Source organism: Macrobrachium nipponense, chromosome 14 (assembly GCF_015104395.2).
Source record: "Macrobrachium nipponense isolate FS-2020 chromosome 14, ASM1510439v2, whole genome shotgun sequence".
Taxonomy (NCBI): domain Eukaryota; kingdom Metazoa; phylum Arthropoda; class Malacostraca; order Decapoda; family Palaemonidae; genus Macrobrachium; species Macrobrachium nipponense.
The window spans coordinates 26,818,238-26,837,773 of record NC_087207.1 but is presented as its reverse complement, the minus strand read 5'-3'; the positions used below and the strand labels follow the sequence as shown (position 1 = coordinate 26,837,773).

At 35.4% G+C, this 19,536-nt stretch overlaps 1 protein-coding gene across 4 annotated transcripts in view; it reads left to right on the top strand.

The window, feature by feature from the left end:
- LOC135226429 (DEP domain-containing protein 1A-like) overlaps nt 1–19,536 on the top strand; it is a 47,017-nt gene that overhangs the window by 3,608 nt on the left and 23,873 nt on the right. For 3 of the 4 annotated variants that reach the window (XM_064265985.1, XM_064265984.1, XM_064265982.1), the window contains exons 1-6: nt 3,928–4,378; nt 11,062–11,243; nt 11,756–11,842; nt 13,416–13,572; nt 14,447–14,583; nt 15,456–15,646. In XM_064265985.1, coding sequence (XP_064122055.1) covers nt 4,325–4,378; nt 11,062–11,243; nt 11,756–11,842; nt 13,416–13,572; nt 14,447–14,583; nt 15,456–15,646 — 808 coding nt within the window. In that variant the 5' untranslated portion in view covers nt 3,928–4,324. Of the gene's footprint in view, nt 1–3,927; nt 4,379–11,061; nt 11,244–11,755; nt 11,843–13,415; nt 13,573–14,446; nt 14,584–15,455; nt 15,647–19,536 lie in introns of those variants that run through there. The other variant, XM_064265983.1, reaches the window with a different exon arrangement.

Here is a 19,536-nt window from a genome sequence, read left to right as displayed (position 1 = left end):
CCTGTTTTCCAACACTTTTTAAATGAAGATCTCCGTTTACAACAACTTGTTTGCATACGCTGTTTCGCCTTTTTAGGTATACTTAAAAAATCCCTTGCTTGTACGAAAGATTTACTTGCACTTTATCCATAAAAATAACTTGTTTGTAGGATCAATTTACTTGCAGTTTTTACGTAAGAATCTCTTGTTTGTATGGTATATTGATCTACATAATTTTCGCAAATATCTTGTTGTTTTAATTAAGGACCTGTTGCATACAAGTTTTACATAAGCATTCACCCACGTTTTTTGCACTAAATCTCCCAGTTATAAGACCTTATTTACCTAAACTTTGCAAACGACTCTTGTGTATTATTTTTTCTTAGTTTCCTTCCCTTTGCTTTGTTTAGTTCCTTATTTGATGTTGGCGTTATACAAGGGATGCATATAAAGGTGTATTTATTTCATTTTGACTCCTATTTTATTTTTGTGCTTCAGCAAGAGAAAGTGATTTGAAAAAAAAAAAAAAAAAACAGAAGTACCGTAATCTTGAATTTCGTTACATATTATTGAGTATTATTTCGTGAAACGAATTAAAACTAGTGTTTTAGGTACCTGACTGCGCATTACCGAAAGCTGCTCTCTGTCTCGGTATTCATTCCTAGTGATTGCAATATGTTATTTTCTAATCGAGTTACTAGCTGTAGTCTCAAATGTCAATACCGTTTCTCTCCAAAACTCTGTGTTGTGGAGAAATGAACATGGTATATCTCATAACTATTTGTTACATAATGCATTTGCCGATGTCATGATCTAGCTTTTATCTTTTTCATTATTTAGAAAGCCTATGCAAAATACAATTTCGTATTTCATCTAAAGATATTTCTGTGCCACGGAGAATCCACCAAACCTAGTCCCAAACTTTTAGACTTACATCCAACAACAAGTTGCAAAACAAAGTGGAGGGTTCCATGACAAGGAAGAATCGCCACTCTAGACGAGATCTGAGCCCAGGATGATATAACTTCCTTTCATTCGCTGTTTTAATTGTTTACTTTGTAAGGGAGTCTATCAAACCTAGTTTGATTCATGAGAGGGGGTCCCATTTTTCTTCGTCACTTGTATGTAACGTTCTTATACAACTTCTACAGCTTTTATTTAAGTGTCAATGGCCCTCTTGTAACAACACTGTATCTTTATTTGCATTATCAAAGAATGATCCAATTCTTTTCCACTTAAAAATTAAGTCTAGTCATTCCTTTCCTTTCGTTCTCGCGATGCTAAACTACACACACACAAACACACACACACACACACGCACACACATTCAGGCAGGCAGGCATGGCCCTTTTCAAACCGTTTATCACCGTCACATAGAATCACGTTGGTTTTATCACTTCATTTGACAAATGAAGTTAGAGGAAGTTTATTTATATGAACTTCCTCAAACGAACTTCATATGAAAACGAAGAAGAAAAGTTAGAATCTCCATGAAGCCAACGAACGAATTAGAGTAACTTAGATGTTGAAGCCATTGATGAAGTAGTTTGTGTAGGAAAAAGAGTAGACGTAGTACCATCAACTGTTACGCTGTTACATAAGCATTATAGTAGAATAAAAACGTTGAGTAGGGGATAAGAGCACTGTACAACGGTTAGGAAGGACCTCAAATGTGGGAGCTATATTGCGTTATCATCCTAATGTGCGGCTTTGGTCTAGTTATGATTTCTATGATAGATCACTTATAGTACTATCTCTCTCCATTTTCTGTTCCCTCTCTTCCTTTCCACCTCTCTCTCTCTCTCCCCCAGACACACATAGACATATACTATACGTCTATGTGTGTGTGTGTGTGTGTGGAAAGAGAGGGAGTATATCTATCGCAGAAATCATAACTACCCCTAAGCCACAGATTAAAACTGATAACTTAATACGGCTCTCATATTTCAGGTCCTTCCTGACCATACAGAGCTCTTATCCCCAACGGAACTTTTAAGTCTGTTAACGCTTAATTGTAATCACGTAACAGTCGATGACACTACGTAGCCTATGTTTTTTTGTATTTTTTTTTTTTTTTAACATGCGCTACTTCATTAATAGCTTTGACGAAGATTTTATTAACGTTTCTCTTTGTGACGGTCTATTAATTAACTAGATATTTTTTAAGTAATCGTAAGAATTAACGCTTCATTGTTAAGTGGAAAAGAACTGGAACTCTTTATATAATAAAAATCAAACTAAAAAGTGGGGAAGGATAATGATAAAAAAGGGAGCTAATAAGGAACAAGATCATTTAAGATAAATATGAGCCGAAGAGGATGTTCTGAAAGAAGAGAGGAATAGAAATGCAAATAAATAAATTAATTAATTAACAAGGCGTGATCCAACCTCCAGCTTACTCGGGATACGTGAAAGATTTAAAACGCGCCTTATTCCACCAATGAAAATTAAAATACATGCGCTATATATTATCAGAAATTATTTTAATGTACAGTTTAACATGCACATGGTAAACCGTACATGTTGTTTTTTTCCATTTTAATTCTAATAAGTAAATCATAAATATCCTATACTAAAATTCCTGTATCTTTAACTCAACGGGAAACAACTTTTTCAAGCCTTTTCCTAACCCCAAAACAACAACAACAACAGCAATGTAGTTTATAAGCATACTCCCCGAGTAAGCAAAAATCGAAGTGTTGGGAGTCACACGAAGTAGGGGAGATTATGGGAAAGATAAATAAAGGAGAAATGAACCAGAAAAGGGCTGTAAATGGTAACGAAATGAAGTAGAGGAAACAGAAAATAAATGGATTACAGAGGGCAGGGTCATGCGGAAAGGAAGTGATAAATTGAAGCTAAATGAATCTAGATTAAAAAGGCTCTGAAATTTTGAGTTTCTCGCAACCACTGGTGGTATTTATAAAGATTAATATTTGTTAGGCTGATAGTACCCGTTACTACCTGAAGATAAGAAAGGGCCAAGAAAATGAAAAATATAATTTGTTTTCAGAATGAATCAGTATTTTAAAGGGGTTTGGAAATTAAATAAACCAATACTTTAATATTTTTTCTTACCATTCATTTGTACATATTTCATCTCATTGATTCATATAGGGCAGGGATTTTATTTAAAACGTTTTAAAAAGTGTGTGATCTTTAATTACTTTGCCACATCAGATAAGGAGCTGATTTTGAATGCGGTGACTGATAAGAATTATAAGTATGCAGGGATAAAGATAAGCAGTTCACGTTATTTACCATATTTGAATATTTAACATTAAAGGTAACCGATGTCTAGTTTCCCTTTATAATTAATCATTCAGAAATGGACGCAGATAACGTCAACAAACATTGCTTGAATGTGAAAAATAAGAACAGGGAAAAGCGCCTCTAAAATTAGTATGATATATACGGAAATCCCGGAGGGATGCCCCTTCTCCAATCATCCCCAATTTTGTCAAATTAGGACCGTTAGAATGCAATGAAATAAATAGAACACTTCCTTGTTATTGCCTGCCCCGATGAAATCACGGCTGCCACCAACATCTAACTATGAGAATAGATTTTAGATAATAACTTCGGGCATATAAATAAAAATGTACTTTTTGTGTATAAAAATATAACTTATATTATAAGAATTCATAGGATTATCCACATTGCTTCATATATTTGTGAGTATCCAGTTATCTGTTTATGGTTATTCTTGTTGGTAGTACTGGTCTGTAGGTGCTCTTGTAACCGTTCATTTTTAAGATTCCGCAAACTTAGCAAAAAATCATAATCATTTCCATTTTAACGCTCTTAATAGTAATTAAAAGCTGTAATAAATCTCTATAAAAATATATAGAGCTTAAATAGAACTTATTTCTCTGATTAATTTGGAGAAATACAATAATATCTTAATAAACGCATCTTGCTCTGTGCAAGTTTCTTGCGTGTCCACCGAAAGGCGTTTATGACCGTCAATTTCGAATAATTCTAGCAAGTGTAAACAAAGTGTCAGAGTGGTTTTGACTCGATTTTACCAGCGTTTTGCTTCTTATATAGAAAATTCTGCCACAAGCGACTTATTTAGCATATTTTTAAACACAGGGCACCAGGGAAAGCGTAGAATTGAAGTCGTAAGAGAAAATATAGGCATTCAAATGAAGATCCCCATCGGAAACCAAGATTGATTCGCCTCGACAAAGAATGTTTTCATTTAGCTCTGGGAAGTTATTTTGAATTTATTTTGTGACTATGGTGAAGAAACGCAGACGGTGTATCCACATGGCGAAGTGGCTTCAGATGCTGAGTAGGATTTAACTGTATCCAAGACGAACAGTTCATCGTCGAAGACCCAATGAGTGGGAAGAAGACGACCATACTCTCGGGGCCATACCGAGCTACGAAGTTGGTAAGATTTGCTAAAGTTTTTTTAAATTCATAGATTAGATTGACCCAAGCTACTCTAGGCCGGAAAACATTCCCCCAACGACAGGCTAATGTCATCGTTAGGTAGGTTACCCAGTTTGTTAACCAGGCCAGGTCAGGGCCCGGTGTTCGAAGAGGTTAGGTATGTAAGTTCTGGGTAGGTCAGGACCTGGCATTCTTAAGAAAGGTTAGGTTTGTTTCCATCTTTGGAACTTGTCCTGTCGTTTTACACGCAGTTTTAGGATAGCTAAACGACCAAGTGGCGACTTAGCAGCCACCTCTAACGGAACGCGGCCACCTTCCCGAAAAAGTACTTGAATTCGCTGCCATGAGCGTCAGTCAAGCGTTGTGGCCTATCCAGGCAGCACATCGAGACCTCTATGCTCCTCTCGAAGTAAGCGTTTTCTCCTAAATTAAGAAATAGGGTAAACAACCGACTGGACTAGCCGAGCCACTGACTACCACGTTTGTGGCCACCCTCCGAAAAAGTTCTTTAACAAAGTTAGAAATTAAGGCCATATTTTAAGATTAAACAGAAGGCAATGAAAAGTGTGGTCATACGCAGTGCACACTACCTCCATGACGCTTTCAAAATTTTTACTGACAACTATAAATATTTCAAAGATTGACGCCACCTCGATGTTTGCGGAGTCGCTTGTGTCAACAAACTTCCTATTTCCTGTGCTAAATCCACACACCACTTGTACCTATAGACGCAGGGGCACTTTCTTCACAACAATCGTAAACACCGACTTCCAACCACTACTTTTTTAAGGAAACTATGATTTTTGGTAGAAGAAGAAGAAGCGTGCACTAGATAATTATTTAAATAAACAGTTAAACGGCAGTATAAGGTCATGAATTGCATAAATATTTTTACATAGGGTAGAACATCACGACAGGCCAACCCTCATCACGGTGGACGGGTCTTATTCACTCGATATTTAATTGGTGAAACATGAATACAATTGCAACTCTAAGCATACCATTTAAAAGACTGAAGTTTCGTCAACATATTGTGATATATGAAAGCCCCATACGAACTAAAATAAGCATGTGAGCTCTTCATAAAATATGTTTTCAAGGCAGTTTTGAAATCCAATATGGCGGCTACGTTTTGCATGGACGGTTCTCATCAGTGACGGCCACCATCTTTCCCCCAGCCTTCCCAGCACTCATTTGAACAATGTTAGCGTATATATGTAACGTTTATTGATCTTACTCAAGATTGCAGTTGTAATCAGCACAATAAAACAACATTTTGTTGCCTATATTAGTGAAAGTATGAAACTTGTTATTCCCGGGGTTATGGTTGGAACTGAATTCATTCTTACCTTGTAATCGGCGGTTTTTATCCTTACTGCCATCACAACTGAAACTCCACAGTGCTTATTTGCTTGTTATTATACACATTTTGGTCTCAGTTCACTCCACATTGCACTTTAAACCCGTTGCTGTTCCTGGTTTCTAAGCGCGCGCGCCATAAACACAATTTCGAACAGCAGACGACGACAGACGACGAAACTGCAAAGTTTTATTCCCTAAACTGTTTACTTTACTCGTTATTTAGTTTAAATTTACTTTGTTATTTAAAAATTTTGATTTAATTCATGTATATTATCCCTTTTTTGCAACCAAATTACCCCGAAAAATTACAGATATTTCTAAAGTAAATAAAATCAAATGTTTCTAACGTTTTCGTACATCTGGCTGCCGAAAACCATAGAGGAACGAATACGGAAAAGTGCAGAGGAACGACTACGTTTTTTTTTTTTTTTTGCTTTTTGTTTTTGCTAGCACTTTCATTGATTTCAGTCTTTATTGAGTATTTTGAATTTCTTTAATAATCGTATGCCAGAAATAAATGTAACCTTTAATGTTTGCATGCTTTAATGTTTGCATGCTAAGAATGGCAAAATCATCGTTGCCAACAATTAGTGGAGGCTTCACACATACGCCGTTCCATTATTTATAAACTGTTTCCATGAATTCTAGTTATCATAGTAAAATGCAATAATGATAAAATTGCTTTAATATTTATGTATATATACTTCCAATACATAGCCTAATTTCACCAATTTCAACGTTTTGTGTGTAGTCTTATACCCAGTTTGGAGGTCAACCACATACCGAATGGCAACAGAGAGAGAGAGAGAGAGAGAGAGAGAGAGAGGAGAGAGAGAGAGAGAGAGAGAGAGAGAAAGGAAGGCGGAGGAACGAAGAAGAAAAGGGATGGCGGTGGAGGGGGGAGGTGGGGAGAGGGTAGGTGGAGCTTTATACACGTGTTCGTATCCATTTCTGCATAATGGAGTTTTTGTCTCTTGGTACAAGGACAAGTGTCGTTATTCTTTACGATTAGTGATTCACGATACCCTTATAAATTACGGCACTGGGTGTAATGCACTATAGCAAAATCTCGTTCTGTTACGAGTGTTCGTTACAGAAATAGGTATTGCCCAAAAACGTGCTTGCACTGTCTCTGAAACCCATAGTAGACATGCTGCTTAGTTGTCAATCAAGTTTTTATAACCAAGTATTTTTTTACAAGCTAGCTATTGAATAAATTTGTATTTTTCTCAGTCAAAACATATGCCCCTCAATGCTAACTTTCCTCTTTTAACGACTTTCTGGTCATTGCAAATTCGGCCCCATAATTTCTTATGGTGCGAAAACAGACAGAGGCCCATGGACAGAAAACGATTTGCGTCACACTACGGCGATAATCCAGCAGTAAAACATCTTCATATATCCAAAAGTAAATAATAAAGATATATAGCGCATACGATTATAACAATTACATGTATAGCTGATAACAATCTGCATGAATAACTGGTAAACTGTTCTGCAATGACAGTTGAGTATAGCAATTATTTACAATAGGTACGAAAGTCAAGATGTCGTGACGTCATAATACAGAACTTAAAAGAACGTTCTAATTCAGAAAAATAATTACTTAAATTTGAGTCAGAGTCGAGTTACTTTTTCAATAACGAATATTTTCAAATTAATCATCATAAATATGTAAAATATTGATGTTTTACTACTTATTTAAAAATTAGCTAAGAGCACGCTTCTCGTCATCTTCTACCAAAACAGCTGTTTACTCCTGGCTTCTTGTTGGTGAGAAATCGTGTTTCGATTGTTGTGATAAAAGTGCTCCAGCGTCTGTGGGTACAAGTGGTGTGCGGATTTATCACAGGAAATGGAAAGTTTGTTGACACAAGCGACTCCGTAAACATCGAGATGGCGTCAATCTTCGAAACATTTTTAGTTGTAAGTAAAAATTTCTAAAGCGTTTTGGTGAGATTTCCACTGCCGTGGGCGCCATTTTCAGTACCCTCTGTTTAAATCCTAAAATTTGGCCTTAATTTCTAACTTTGGAGAAAATACTTCGAAAGGAGAGTAGAGGTCTTTAGCTCCGTTTCTCACCAACAACAAGTCGCGACTGATGCCCATCTCGGGTGTCAGGACGCGTTATAATGTACTTTTTCGGAGGGTGGCTAGGTGTTGATTGTAGGTGGCCTGCTTGGCCTGCTGTGATGTTTTACCCTATTCATGATTATTAATTTGAAAATATCGTTGTTGAAAAAGTAACTTAGATTCCTGACTCAAATATCAACAGTTTTGCTTGTGAATGGTACCTCCAGCGTTCTTCGCGCTTTTCAATTGTTGATTACTGTTGCCAATTGGTATGTGTTTACCCTCCAAACTGGGTATAAGACTTACACAAAACCAGGGAAATAAGTGAAATTAGGTTATCTATTTGTAGTATATACATATTACAGCAATTTTATCATTACTGCATTACTATGACAACAAGAATTAATGGAAACAGTTTGTAAATGCATTGGCGAATGTGTGAAGCTCCACTAGAATGGCAACGATGAGTCATTTTGCCGTTGTCTGCTCGTATGTACTTGAGAAATATCTGTAATTTTTTGGGATTAATTTGGTTGCAAAAAAGGGATAATAGACATGAATTAAATAAACATTTTGAAGTAACAAAGTAAAGTTAAACTAAATCATGAGTAAAGTAAATAATTAAGGGAATAAAGATTTGCACCTAATAAACCGTGTACTCGTGTGTTGCCTGTAACTGTGTTTGTTGAGTGAGCGCTTAGGAACCAGGAACCACAGCGTAGTTCAAGTGCAATTAGGAGTGAATTAAGACCAAAATGTGTATAATTACAATCAAATAAGCACTGTAGAGTTTCAGTTGTGATGGCAGTGAGGATAAAACCACCGATTACAAGGTAAAAATGAATTTCAATTCAAACCATGACCCCGGGAATAAAAAGTTTCATACTTTCACTAATATAGGCAACAAAATGTTGTTTTGTTGTGCTGATTACAACTGCAATCTTGAGTAAGAGCAATATACGCTAACATTGTTCAAATGAGTGCTGGGAAAGATGGTGGCTTGGCTGTGGTTACGAATGGCAAGTCATGCGGTTGCCGCCATATTGGATTTCAAAACTGCCTTGAAAACATATTTTACGAAGACCTCACATGCTTATTTTAGTTCGTATGGGGCTTTCATATATCACATTATGTTGACGGAACTTCAATCTTTTGATTGGTATGCTTAAAGATGTAATTGTATTTCTGTTTCACCAATTAAATATCGAGTGAATAAGGCTGAGCCACATGATGACGATGGATCGACTGTGGTGTTTCCTCCTAATGGCATAGGGTAAACGATTAAATGGCCCCTTTTTTTCACTCAGCTATATATAATTGGTGAAACAATACAATTAAATCTTTAAGCATACCATTCAAAAGATTAATGTTGTTTCACCAATTATCGAGTGAAAAAAAAGTGGTCATTTCGAGTGAAATGGTGGCCATTTAATCGTTTACCGTAATCCAAGCAGTTTTTCGGGAAGTGGCCATGTTCCGAGAGAATCGGCGCCGCTATATTGCCGCTCGGTCATTTATCCTTATGTAGGTCTCACCTATAATTAATGTTTGTTTACAAAGCCTTTGGCACCATAGGCTAGCCTAGTCAGTTTTTACTAAGTTACATTTGGTTAAATTGCAGAATTCTGCTGCAGCCTTGTAACTCAGCAACTACCAGTTTACATCCAAAATATGCCAAGATGAATATCATCCCCACAAGGTTAAATGTTAAAACATATACAAAAGCGGCAAATGTCATAATAAAGTTGCAGACTACTGCTGCAGCATGATTCCCGTCCAGTAGCTGACCAAAGTATTTACCATCTTTTACTATATTTGTCCCAAAGGGGATGATACTAAACATGTCGCTCACTTTGCACATAAACTGGTAGTTACTGAACTAGAGGGATGCAGTAGTAGTCTGCTTTTTCTTAAACATAAACAGAATATGGTAATTATCTCAGTTGGTGACTGGTAGGAATCAGGTTGCAGTAGTAGTCTGCAACTTAACAATTGCATTTAATGTTATGCACAGCCATGTATCTTAAATAATCTTGATTATGACCAGTCTAATGCATTTGATTAGAACAAACTTTTTGCCTAAAATACACAGCCTATAAATGGGGATCAGGCAAATATTCTTATGAATTTTTTTCCCCCCAAATTTGCTGCAGTAATATAAAGTTTTGTAGGATTCCTAAAGGCTAATTAATTTAAGGTAACATGTTTTATTTTGTATAAATTTGTCTTAAACCTAGCTTATAATTATGTACTATTATAAAGTATGGTATATCTGATAGTTTTTAGTGTGATTTAGTAAAATTTATCATTTTAGCTGGACTTTCAATTCTGTCAGGAAAGCTTGCTTAACCATCAACATCCCCAGTACCTTAAACAGAAATTACATATTAGGATTGATGTTTTTTTTATGAAAGACTAACTGGTTTCCAGCTGGCACACAAAGATTTATCCTATTGTTAAGACCTCGGTTTTGTTAGCTCTGAAAAATGCAAATTGATTAAAAAAATGGTCATTTTAGTAGTTCCCAAGGTTTTTTTGGCCATGCCCCAACTAATCACCTCTAAAATCCTGATGCCCCATGTTGTGATATATAATTCTTATATACTCATGTGGAGGAAGCATTAAAGGCTATTGTCTTGATTTAAACATTCTCTAATTGCCCACCTTACTACATGTAAATCTGTATAAAACTTTTCAGCTCTTAATCTCTCTCAAGAGAGCATTTAACAAATTTCTTGTAGGCAAGAAAATGAGGCTGAGGCCTCATTTTCATCCATTGCTAACCAAATAATACTTTCTGTTTGTGGTAAGTTTCTAGTTTAACTGATTTTGGGAAGAGTTGCTAGTTTATGCCAGGTTGTTTATGTGGAAACTTGAAGAGACCTCATGGTACTGTTTAGAAATTCCCTCTTCAAGCGGTTCTTAGGATCTCTAGCAATTATCTTTGTTTCTTTCAGAGCAAAGGGTGTCTTAAACCCTTGTATGATTGGTATATACTTCAATGCCAATTGCTTTAGTTTGATTATTTTTCTTTCGATACTTTATAGATATATTGTATAGAAAATTATGTACTATTTGGTAACTTTGTACGTAATCATATAAAGCTTTGAAGGTAGTTTTTAGGTCATTACATTGTCAATTTTCCCACATGTGTTTAATGATACTACTTTTGTAACAGAATAAGTGATTACCTAAATGAAAATGGAAATACGTAGATCTAGGTAAGATGTTTGCTCTCTCTCCCAGTGGAATGATGCTGTTAGAGGTTTCTACAATGGCATGCCAGTTTCTCGACATTGGCGTGGACTCCGGCAGTATGAACGGTGTTTTACGGCATCTGAAGCGATTGACTGGCTGCACGTGCATCTCAAAAATAATCCCAACTTTGGCAGCAGTGTATCGCGAGAACAAACAACCAAATTGTTGAGGTAAAGTATTTCCATGAAATAAGTATATAAAATGTATTTTCCATAAGGTTAATTTAATTGTATTAGGTTTTATTTAATCAACCATTTTCAAAATATATTTTTTCAAGGTACAGATGAAATGTTAAGTGTAAAGTGTCGAGTAACAGAATATTGTAAGACTATTTTGGAATTCCCATTGATAATTTCCCATTTTTTGAATGGACATAGTTTTCATCACTTCATAGTCTTGCCTGAGCTATGAGAAGATAAGATGGAAAATGCCTAAAGCCTTTTCCATTTCTTAAAGTAATAGTGTTCCACATTCATCACTAAAGTAGTATAGTACCTTTATAAGAGGAAATCATCATTAGATACAGTACAGTACATTTGTTTAAGGGTAGATGACAGAGACTTGATTTAATGGGTAGACTCAGTTATGTAAAAACTATACCCACAAACGAATTTTTATTACAGTAGCTCCTGGTTGAATAGGGCTGATATTAATGTTCATTATATTGTGCAATTATTTCCAGGAAATTTGTGAAAGCAGGGCTTATTGAGGATATTCATGGTAGCAGCTCTCAGTCAGAAAATTTCAAGGATAACAGAGATTTGTATAGGTAAGCTCTCGTAATATTTTATTCTCTGTTGTGTGTTGAAATTATTTCCTACTTGACTTTATGCTACTTGGTACAAGTCTAGTCTAGATTGATGAGATGCATACGTATAGTATCAGGAGTACCGAATGACAGATAGCTGTGATAACTGTACCTACATTTACAGATGTTAGCTGATAGGTGATAAGATCCTAAGGTTTTGCTACCTTTGCATTTTTCTTTTTATGTCATATTTCAACTTTCAGTCATTTCATGTTATGTATACAGTACAGTGCACTGTAATTTCACCTGGGAGGGCAGTTTAAACCTGCAGTTTTCAGTTGTTTGAATTTAAACCAGTTACAGTATGTTTGCCTGCACTGAGATTTTAATCATTTTCATTTTGGCCTCAATGACCCAGTCCACCATGTGGAAAACAGGTTTTAAATTACTGTTTTCTCAAGCTACTCAGAGACCTTCATTTATATACAGTGTCAACTAATTATGTGCCCAGATGTATGCATTTATTTCCTTGTAAACCCCACTCCCACCTACATAAGATAGATACTATTTTTAAGTTTCAAAAATAGATAATGCTGACCTAATCAATTCACTATTCATTCCTATGATAAATGATGCAGATAGGGATAATCTTCTTAATATAATAATAATAATAATAATACAACCACCAACTACCAGGAACAGAGACTGTACGTCAGAAGCATTTTTGGGTTTTGTGACATGGTCGCTAATTTGTAAGCTTTTGTTTTATCTGGTATTAATCCTGAATGTATGGTAAACTCCAGGTTTTCTTTGACCGTCTTCTCTTTCCTGGTTTACATTTACCGGATCCAGTTAGGCGCTAGAAATGATCCTGTTGTTAAGACCGAGGGTTTGTTCGCGTATGAACAAGTGAGCTTTTTCTAGAATTATTGTAAATTTTCTCAAAATTATTCGGAACACAAGTAAAAATATTTCAATTATATTCATGGATAATAATGGATGCACAACTTTTCAAATGCAAGGGATAGACATAATGAATGTTTTCAGCACTTTATAAAGATACACAGGCAGAAGTTATCATAATGAGTTTTCATGGGATAATCAAAATTGATGCACAGGATTTTTAGCAATCACAATCACATGACATTTAAAAAAAATGACTGAAAAGACCAGTGCAACAGAGAATGATTCATGTGATGCACTAAGCTTAGGTGGTCAGTAAAACAATAGACCAAGGAATGGTGAAAGTTAGGTTGTGCTTAACTGTGTGAACATTGCTTTGTATGCAACAATAAGCTGACCACCTTATCTTACATCATTCGTACACTGTTAAGTAATGCCCCATGGAAGATTGCCTCTCATGCACTTTTGAATGGTAACCTTTCACAGGAGAATCAGCAAGTCTAATATAAGGGAGGTTTTAATATACCATGATTTCCATAAAAACAGATCGGCCTCAAATGAAAATTGAGGGCTTCATTGTATTGTGAAACAGTTTTTGTCCACGAGACAGAATTACCCTTAAGATCTTTGTTAGTAGTTTAATGACGAGTTGACAATGGGATCAATGTTTATTTATGTTTTGTACATACAGGTTTTGTAACAAATCACCACTGAAGGCACTTCGTACCCCACGAACTCCTGGTCGCATTGCTTTGGGTACTCTCAGCTCTAATAACCCCAGTTATGTTGATGCCAATGAAGGAGCTTCTCCAGAGTTAAGAAAGAGATGGGACAATTCTCCCAAGCAGGTTAGCAGTGCTTTGTATTTATCTTACTCTTGTGTGAGGAATATGAAAGTGTTTTTGCTACAAATTTACTGCGTATGGCAAGTATAAAAAAATCAGCTGAATTGTAACCCGAATCTTTTATTTTAACTTATGCACATACATATACAATTTATGGATAAAGGGTTCATAATCTATTCAGATCTTAAGAGTTCTGAAGGTGTGAAGACTTGTAAGACATATGAAACAAAATATGGTGGAAAGTTTATATTTATATTTAAGATATGAGTGAAGTTTTTACATATATCTTTTATCTTCTCCCTCTGAAATTTTTAGACTGTTTTATTAATAAAATTGTAAATTAGATTCTTAATTCTTTTAGCATTGTGTGTCAAGGTTACTACTGACTTATATGTAAAAGACAGTTTCACATTGCTGAGTCTTCTAGTAGAAAATTTGTCCATGTTGATAGAATATTGCTCTCATACTTGCATACTACCTGGGTTACTCTGGCCTTTGTTTCCTACTACCTTGGATGTGGTTTATTTTTCAGTTTTGCAATGGCTCTGTAATAAGGTTTAATGTATGAGAGGAGTCTAATGTAATGCCATGAAATAAAGATAATAAGCCAAAGGATATTCCATCCTTTATGAAACTGTATTTTCTGCCAAGATTCTTATCAACTTATTTGTTATATTGTATTTGCATTATTTTAAACCATGTACTGCTGCATGTAGCTACCAGAAGCCTTAGTGTCATATCACCTTATTTTTTGTATGCATGCAACTGCCAATAACATGAGATGTATTTGAATTGAAGGAAAGATCATAATTGAATTGGGCATGGTCAAATATTTTCACCAATCTAAGGTTACATGTTTATTTATTGCTCTGTTCAGTTTCAGTTAAAAAAATTGGACGAAAATGTGATCAATGAAGCTAAGGATAATGGTGGTATGCAAAAATGCCACGTTGTTACCAAACCCTTAACAAAAGAGGAAACCAACAATGTATGGAAATGGGTGTTTATGGAGAGGTAAGTGTTTAATGAACATGTTTGTCCCAATAATCTTATCATTGTTCTTACAGGAAATTCTGTTCAACATACAAGCTGGTTGAAATAGTGAATGAATGGGATTGTGTTTCATATACTATAATAAAAATTTTGGTACTGAATACCATTTTTAAAGCAAAACATCATTTTGATACAGACCCATCATTTATTCATTATATCTTATAAAGTATATTTATGTCTTTAATGCTCACAGGTGTATCATTCTTGTCTGCCAGTCTTACAATGCAATCAGTGAGATTTGTGGGGCTTGAAGGAAGGCATTAATTATTTGATTAATAGTTAATTTAATAAACTTTTATAGCAGTAAAAAATTATTAGTTTTTCATCCTGACTATAAAAATATTATATATGCAGGATATGCCTAAATCAGTGTTTTTGTGGGAAGCTAAAATGATGAATGTTGCTGTGTTTGAGTGTGCCTGTAGAATCTAGTAGAGAATGTGAACTATATGAGTGAGTCAGGAACCAAGTCTGACAAACTCATAGGTATATAAATTGTATGGTCAAAGAACCTGTGGTGTGCAAGGCTAGGCACTTGTTGTAGGTAATAATCATGCAGGTTAGGAATGGAATTATACTCACCATTATTGTTTTTATTAGCTATTTTAACCAGACCTCAGAGGTAAAATACATGACTCATGGGGCGGGCCCACTCATACATCATCGTCATGAAACTTAGTAGCCAATAACCTTAGAAGCCTTTGTCACTTAATAGTAGGCTGCCATAAATGAGATATGAAAGGTGTTACTCTGAAAATGGAATATTTAAGAAGAATAATACTTTCTTTCAATGCCCAAAACCATAAACATAAGTGACTTCGTTTTGTTTTCAGACTCGATGCTATTTGCAAGCGTTTGCTATTTGGTGATCTGTCTACCCTGCTTGATCCTAGTGTGATTAATGGGGAAATATTGCACCATAACATGACCCAGATAACAGTCAGAGGGGTTGTCCAGGCTCCTGAAGGTCATCCAGATAACCTACCAAACTGGATACTGACTGCCATGAAATGTATGGCACATTGTAAGTATAATCATCTTTGCTACAAAATACAATCCATTTTAGTAGAAGGTGAATGTAATGCAGTTTGTGGTGATTTTGTATCCTTTTTATAATGTACTTCAAAATAAATGTCATTTAATTATAATTATCTTTACTATGTTTTCGTCAGCAGTGGCATAAGAGTAGAGACTGTCTGTCCTTAAGCATAAATAGACTGCTTCTTAGAGTGGATGCTACACAATTTCCAAAACCGATGGAACCTCTATGAGTATCAAACAAACACTTCATGCAGTTGGTCAGATTCTGAGTTGAAACACAAAGTAATGATCCTATTGGTACCAAAGATTGTGAAACTTCGAAGTGGAGAGATGAAATTGAACTAAAAAAATTGTTTATAATTTCTTTAATTTATGGAAACCCATTAATCATCTGCTTTTTGTATACAGATGATATAATATACACTATACATATACTACCTATATTTATGCCATGGTTGTTCCCAAGTTCCCTAATCTATTCTGTCAGGCATAGGTATTCTCATTAAGCATGCACCCCTCTGGATCCCCAGGTATGTCCCAACCAATACCTCACTTTGTGTAAACTGTATGTAAGGAAGGAAGATTTTTGGGGCCTTGGAGGATGGCGGTCAGTCAGAAATAATGATTTTATATGCAAGAACTTTTTGTTTTGCCATAAAAGCCTAATTTATTTCATAATAAATTAATTAAGTTTATGGGTGAACTGCCATTTTGGCTGGAGGCCCAGATGCAGAATTCTCCAATGTGTATGTATGTGCCTGTTGGGTCATGTAGATTACTTGGAGACTATTGAGACTTGTGGAACAGGAGGTAAGGCACACGACTATTAATACTAGACAGTAGCAAGTAGCCCTGGAAGTATACATTTCATGACAGGGTTTTGAATATGAAATGAAGATGAGTTATGAAGAATTGGAAGATGATGAATCCCAGACTTCTTTCCCTCTTGGTCTTATTGAAAACAATTCCAACTACTTATGAGAAGAATCTGCCAAATAAAAAGTAGCGAAGTAAACTGCCATTGCCAGGTACCTGTATGCAAAACAAAATAATTCAAGATTATGTGCAAAGCCACATTATTATAGGTTTTCAAATTCGCTTGCTCTATCCAGTAGAAGACTGGTTATTTTTGATTCGGGTAACATTAGACTGAAAAATGGTGAAAGGTTCCACAGACCAGTTTTTGGTGCTGGTTGTTTTGGAGGACATGGTAAAATTACTGCTGATCAACTTACAATGGGACCTTCCCAGTGTATAAATTTCTTTTACTTGTCTCTGAGATGCAAACTTTAGTGAAAATACTGTCCTTAGTGTGAGATGTAGCAAAGTCTTCCTGGATTGGTCTTTTAGGATGCTTTGTAAGATAAGGGGAGGTACTGCTACGTCATTTCACCAACTGTGGAAATGTCATAAAATAACATTTATGGATGTTTTTCTATTGCACTTTTAGATGTCTACCACTCGCCTTTACCAGAGAAAGTAGATGAGATTTGTTGCATGTTGTAATGAATGGGGTACTTCTTATCTAAGTCTATTCTTTATTAGCATTTCTTTTGAATGTGAAGATGCTAGCTTTGGGAATTAAAGGATACAGAGACATATCTCACATCTTTCAGCATGATTTAGACTGAACCCTTAAACGCCTATTGAACGTATTACATGTCGACTAAAATTGTCTGTTGGGTGCTAATAGGACATACGGTACGTCGACTACAAAAAGTTTTATTAAATATTCGTGGAAAAATAGTTATAGGCCTAGTTTGCAAAAAATTTGAAATCACACGCCTTGAGGGATGCTGAGAGTTCATGGGTTAAGCTGTTGTTTTGTTTACAAGCGTTACCCAGGCGCGCATACGCGAATTTCTTTCTTCTCGTACTAAAAAGCTTCAGCGACACTCAAATTCTTTCGTCACTTTGTCGTAATTTTTGCACTTTTATATTAGCCGTTACATAGAGCTTTATATATGAAAATGTGTGCAATTTCATGTAGAATACAACTAAAAACAACCCATGGTTGTAGCTTTTATCAGTTTTGAAATATTTTCATATAAATCATGATAAGTGCCAAAATTTCAACATTCGGTCAACTTTGACTCGACCGAAATGGTCGAAAGACGCAATTGTAGGCTAAAACTCTTACATTCTAGTAATATTCAATCATTTTGCAACAAATTGGAAGACTAGCACAATATTTTGATTTATGGTGAATTTTTGAAAAACACTTTTTCCTTACATCCGCGCGGTAACTCTGCCGAAAATCTCAGAAATTCTTTCGTCAGTTTGTTGTAATGTTTGCACCGTTTTATATTAGCTGTTACATAAAGTTTAATTTATGAAAATGTGCGCAATTTCATGTAGAATACAACAAAAAACAACCCATGGTTGTAGCTTTAATCAGTTTTCAAATATTTTCATATAAATCATGATAAGTGGCCAAATTTCAACCTTCGGTCAACTTTGACTCAAAAAACGCAATTGTAAGCTAAAACTCTTATATTCTAGTAATATTCAATCATTTACCTTCATTTTGCAACAAATTTGAAAACTAGCACAATATTTCGATTTAAGGTGAATTTTCGAAAAACACTTTTTCCTTACGTCCGCGCGGTAACTCTGCCGAAAATCTCAGAAATTCTTTTGTCAGTTTGTTGTAATGTTTGCACCGTTTTATATTAGCTGTTACATAAAGTTTTATATGTGAAAATGTGTGCAATTTCATGTAGAATACAACTAAAAATAACTCATGGTTGTAGCTTTTATCAGTTTTGAAATATTTTTATATAAATCACGATAAGTGCCAAAATTTCAACCTTCGGTCAATTTTAACTCGACCAAAATGGTCGAAAAACACAATTGTAAGCTAAAACTTTTACATTCTAGTAATATTCAATCATTTTCCTTCATTTTGCAGCAAATTGGAAAACTCTAGCACAATATTTTGATTTATGATGAATTTTTGAAAAACACTTTTTCCTTACCTCTGCGCGCAGTAACTCTGCCGAAAATCTCAGAAATTCTTTCGTCAGTTTGTCATGAGGTTTGCACCGTTTTATATTAGCCGTTACATAAAGTTTTATATATGAAAATGTGTGCAATTTCATGTAGAATACAAACAAAAATAACTCATGGTTGTAGCTTTTATCAGTTTTGAAATATTTTCATATAAATCACAATAGAAAAAATTTGACCTTCAGTCAACTTTAACTCGACCAAAATGGTAAAAAACTGTAATTGTAAGCTAAAACACTTACGGTCTAGTAATATTCAATCAATTACCTTCATTTTGCAACAAACGGGAAGTCTCTAGCACAATATTTCGATTTATGGTGAATTTTTGAAAAAACTTTCGGTATAAAACTGGGGCGAGTGTTAAACACTACCACAGCAACCCCTCCAATTAGCCTTTTCCTCATCAAAAGACCCTAAATATGGGGAGCCGACCCATAGGTCACACCTAGCTACCCCGTTGAAGGCGTCTGTGACGTCATACTTATCGATAGCAATGAAGCTTGGTGCACTGCAAGGGGGGGGTAAAAAACCAGGGGGGGATTTCACTGGGCGACACGGCTTCCTCGCCCAGAAATAGATTTTTCCTACATCAAAATCCCTTTTCTGGGCTCAGCCGTGTCGCTCCCGTGAAATTGTACCAGAGAAACACCAAGCTACATCACTCTGAAACAAAATAGAATATTAAATTGTATAAATTAACACCATACACCAAGTCAAATAACAAAGAAATGTGCTGCGGTAGGTAGAATGTTAATAATGCTGGCATAATGGAAAATATTCATATGACACAAGGACAGTACTATATTGATGTTGTAGCAGGAGACACTGACCTCCCTACAGCTATTGCATGATATTTAAGATCCT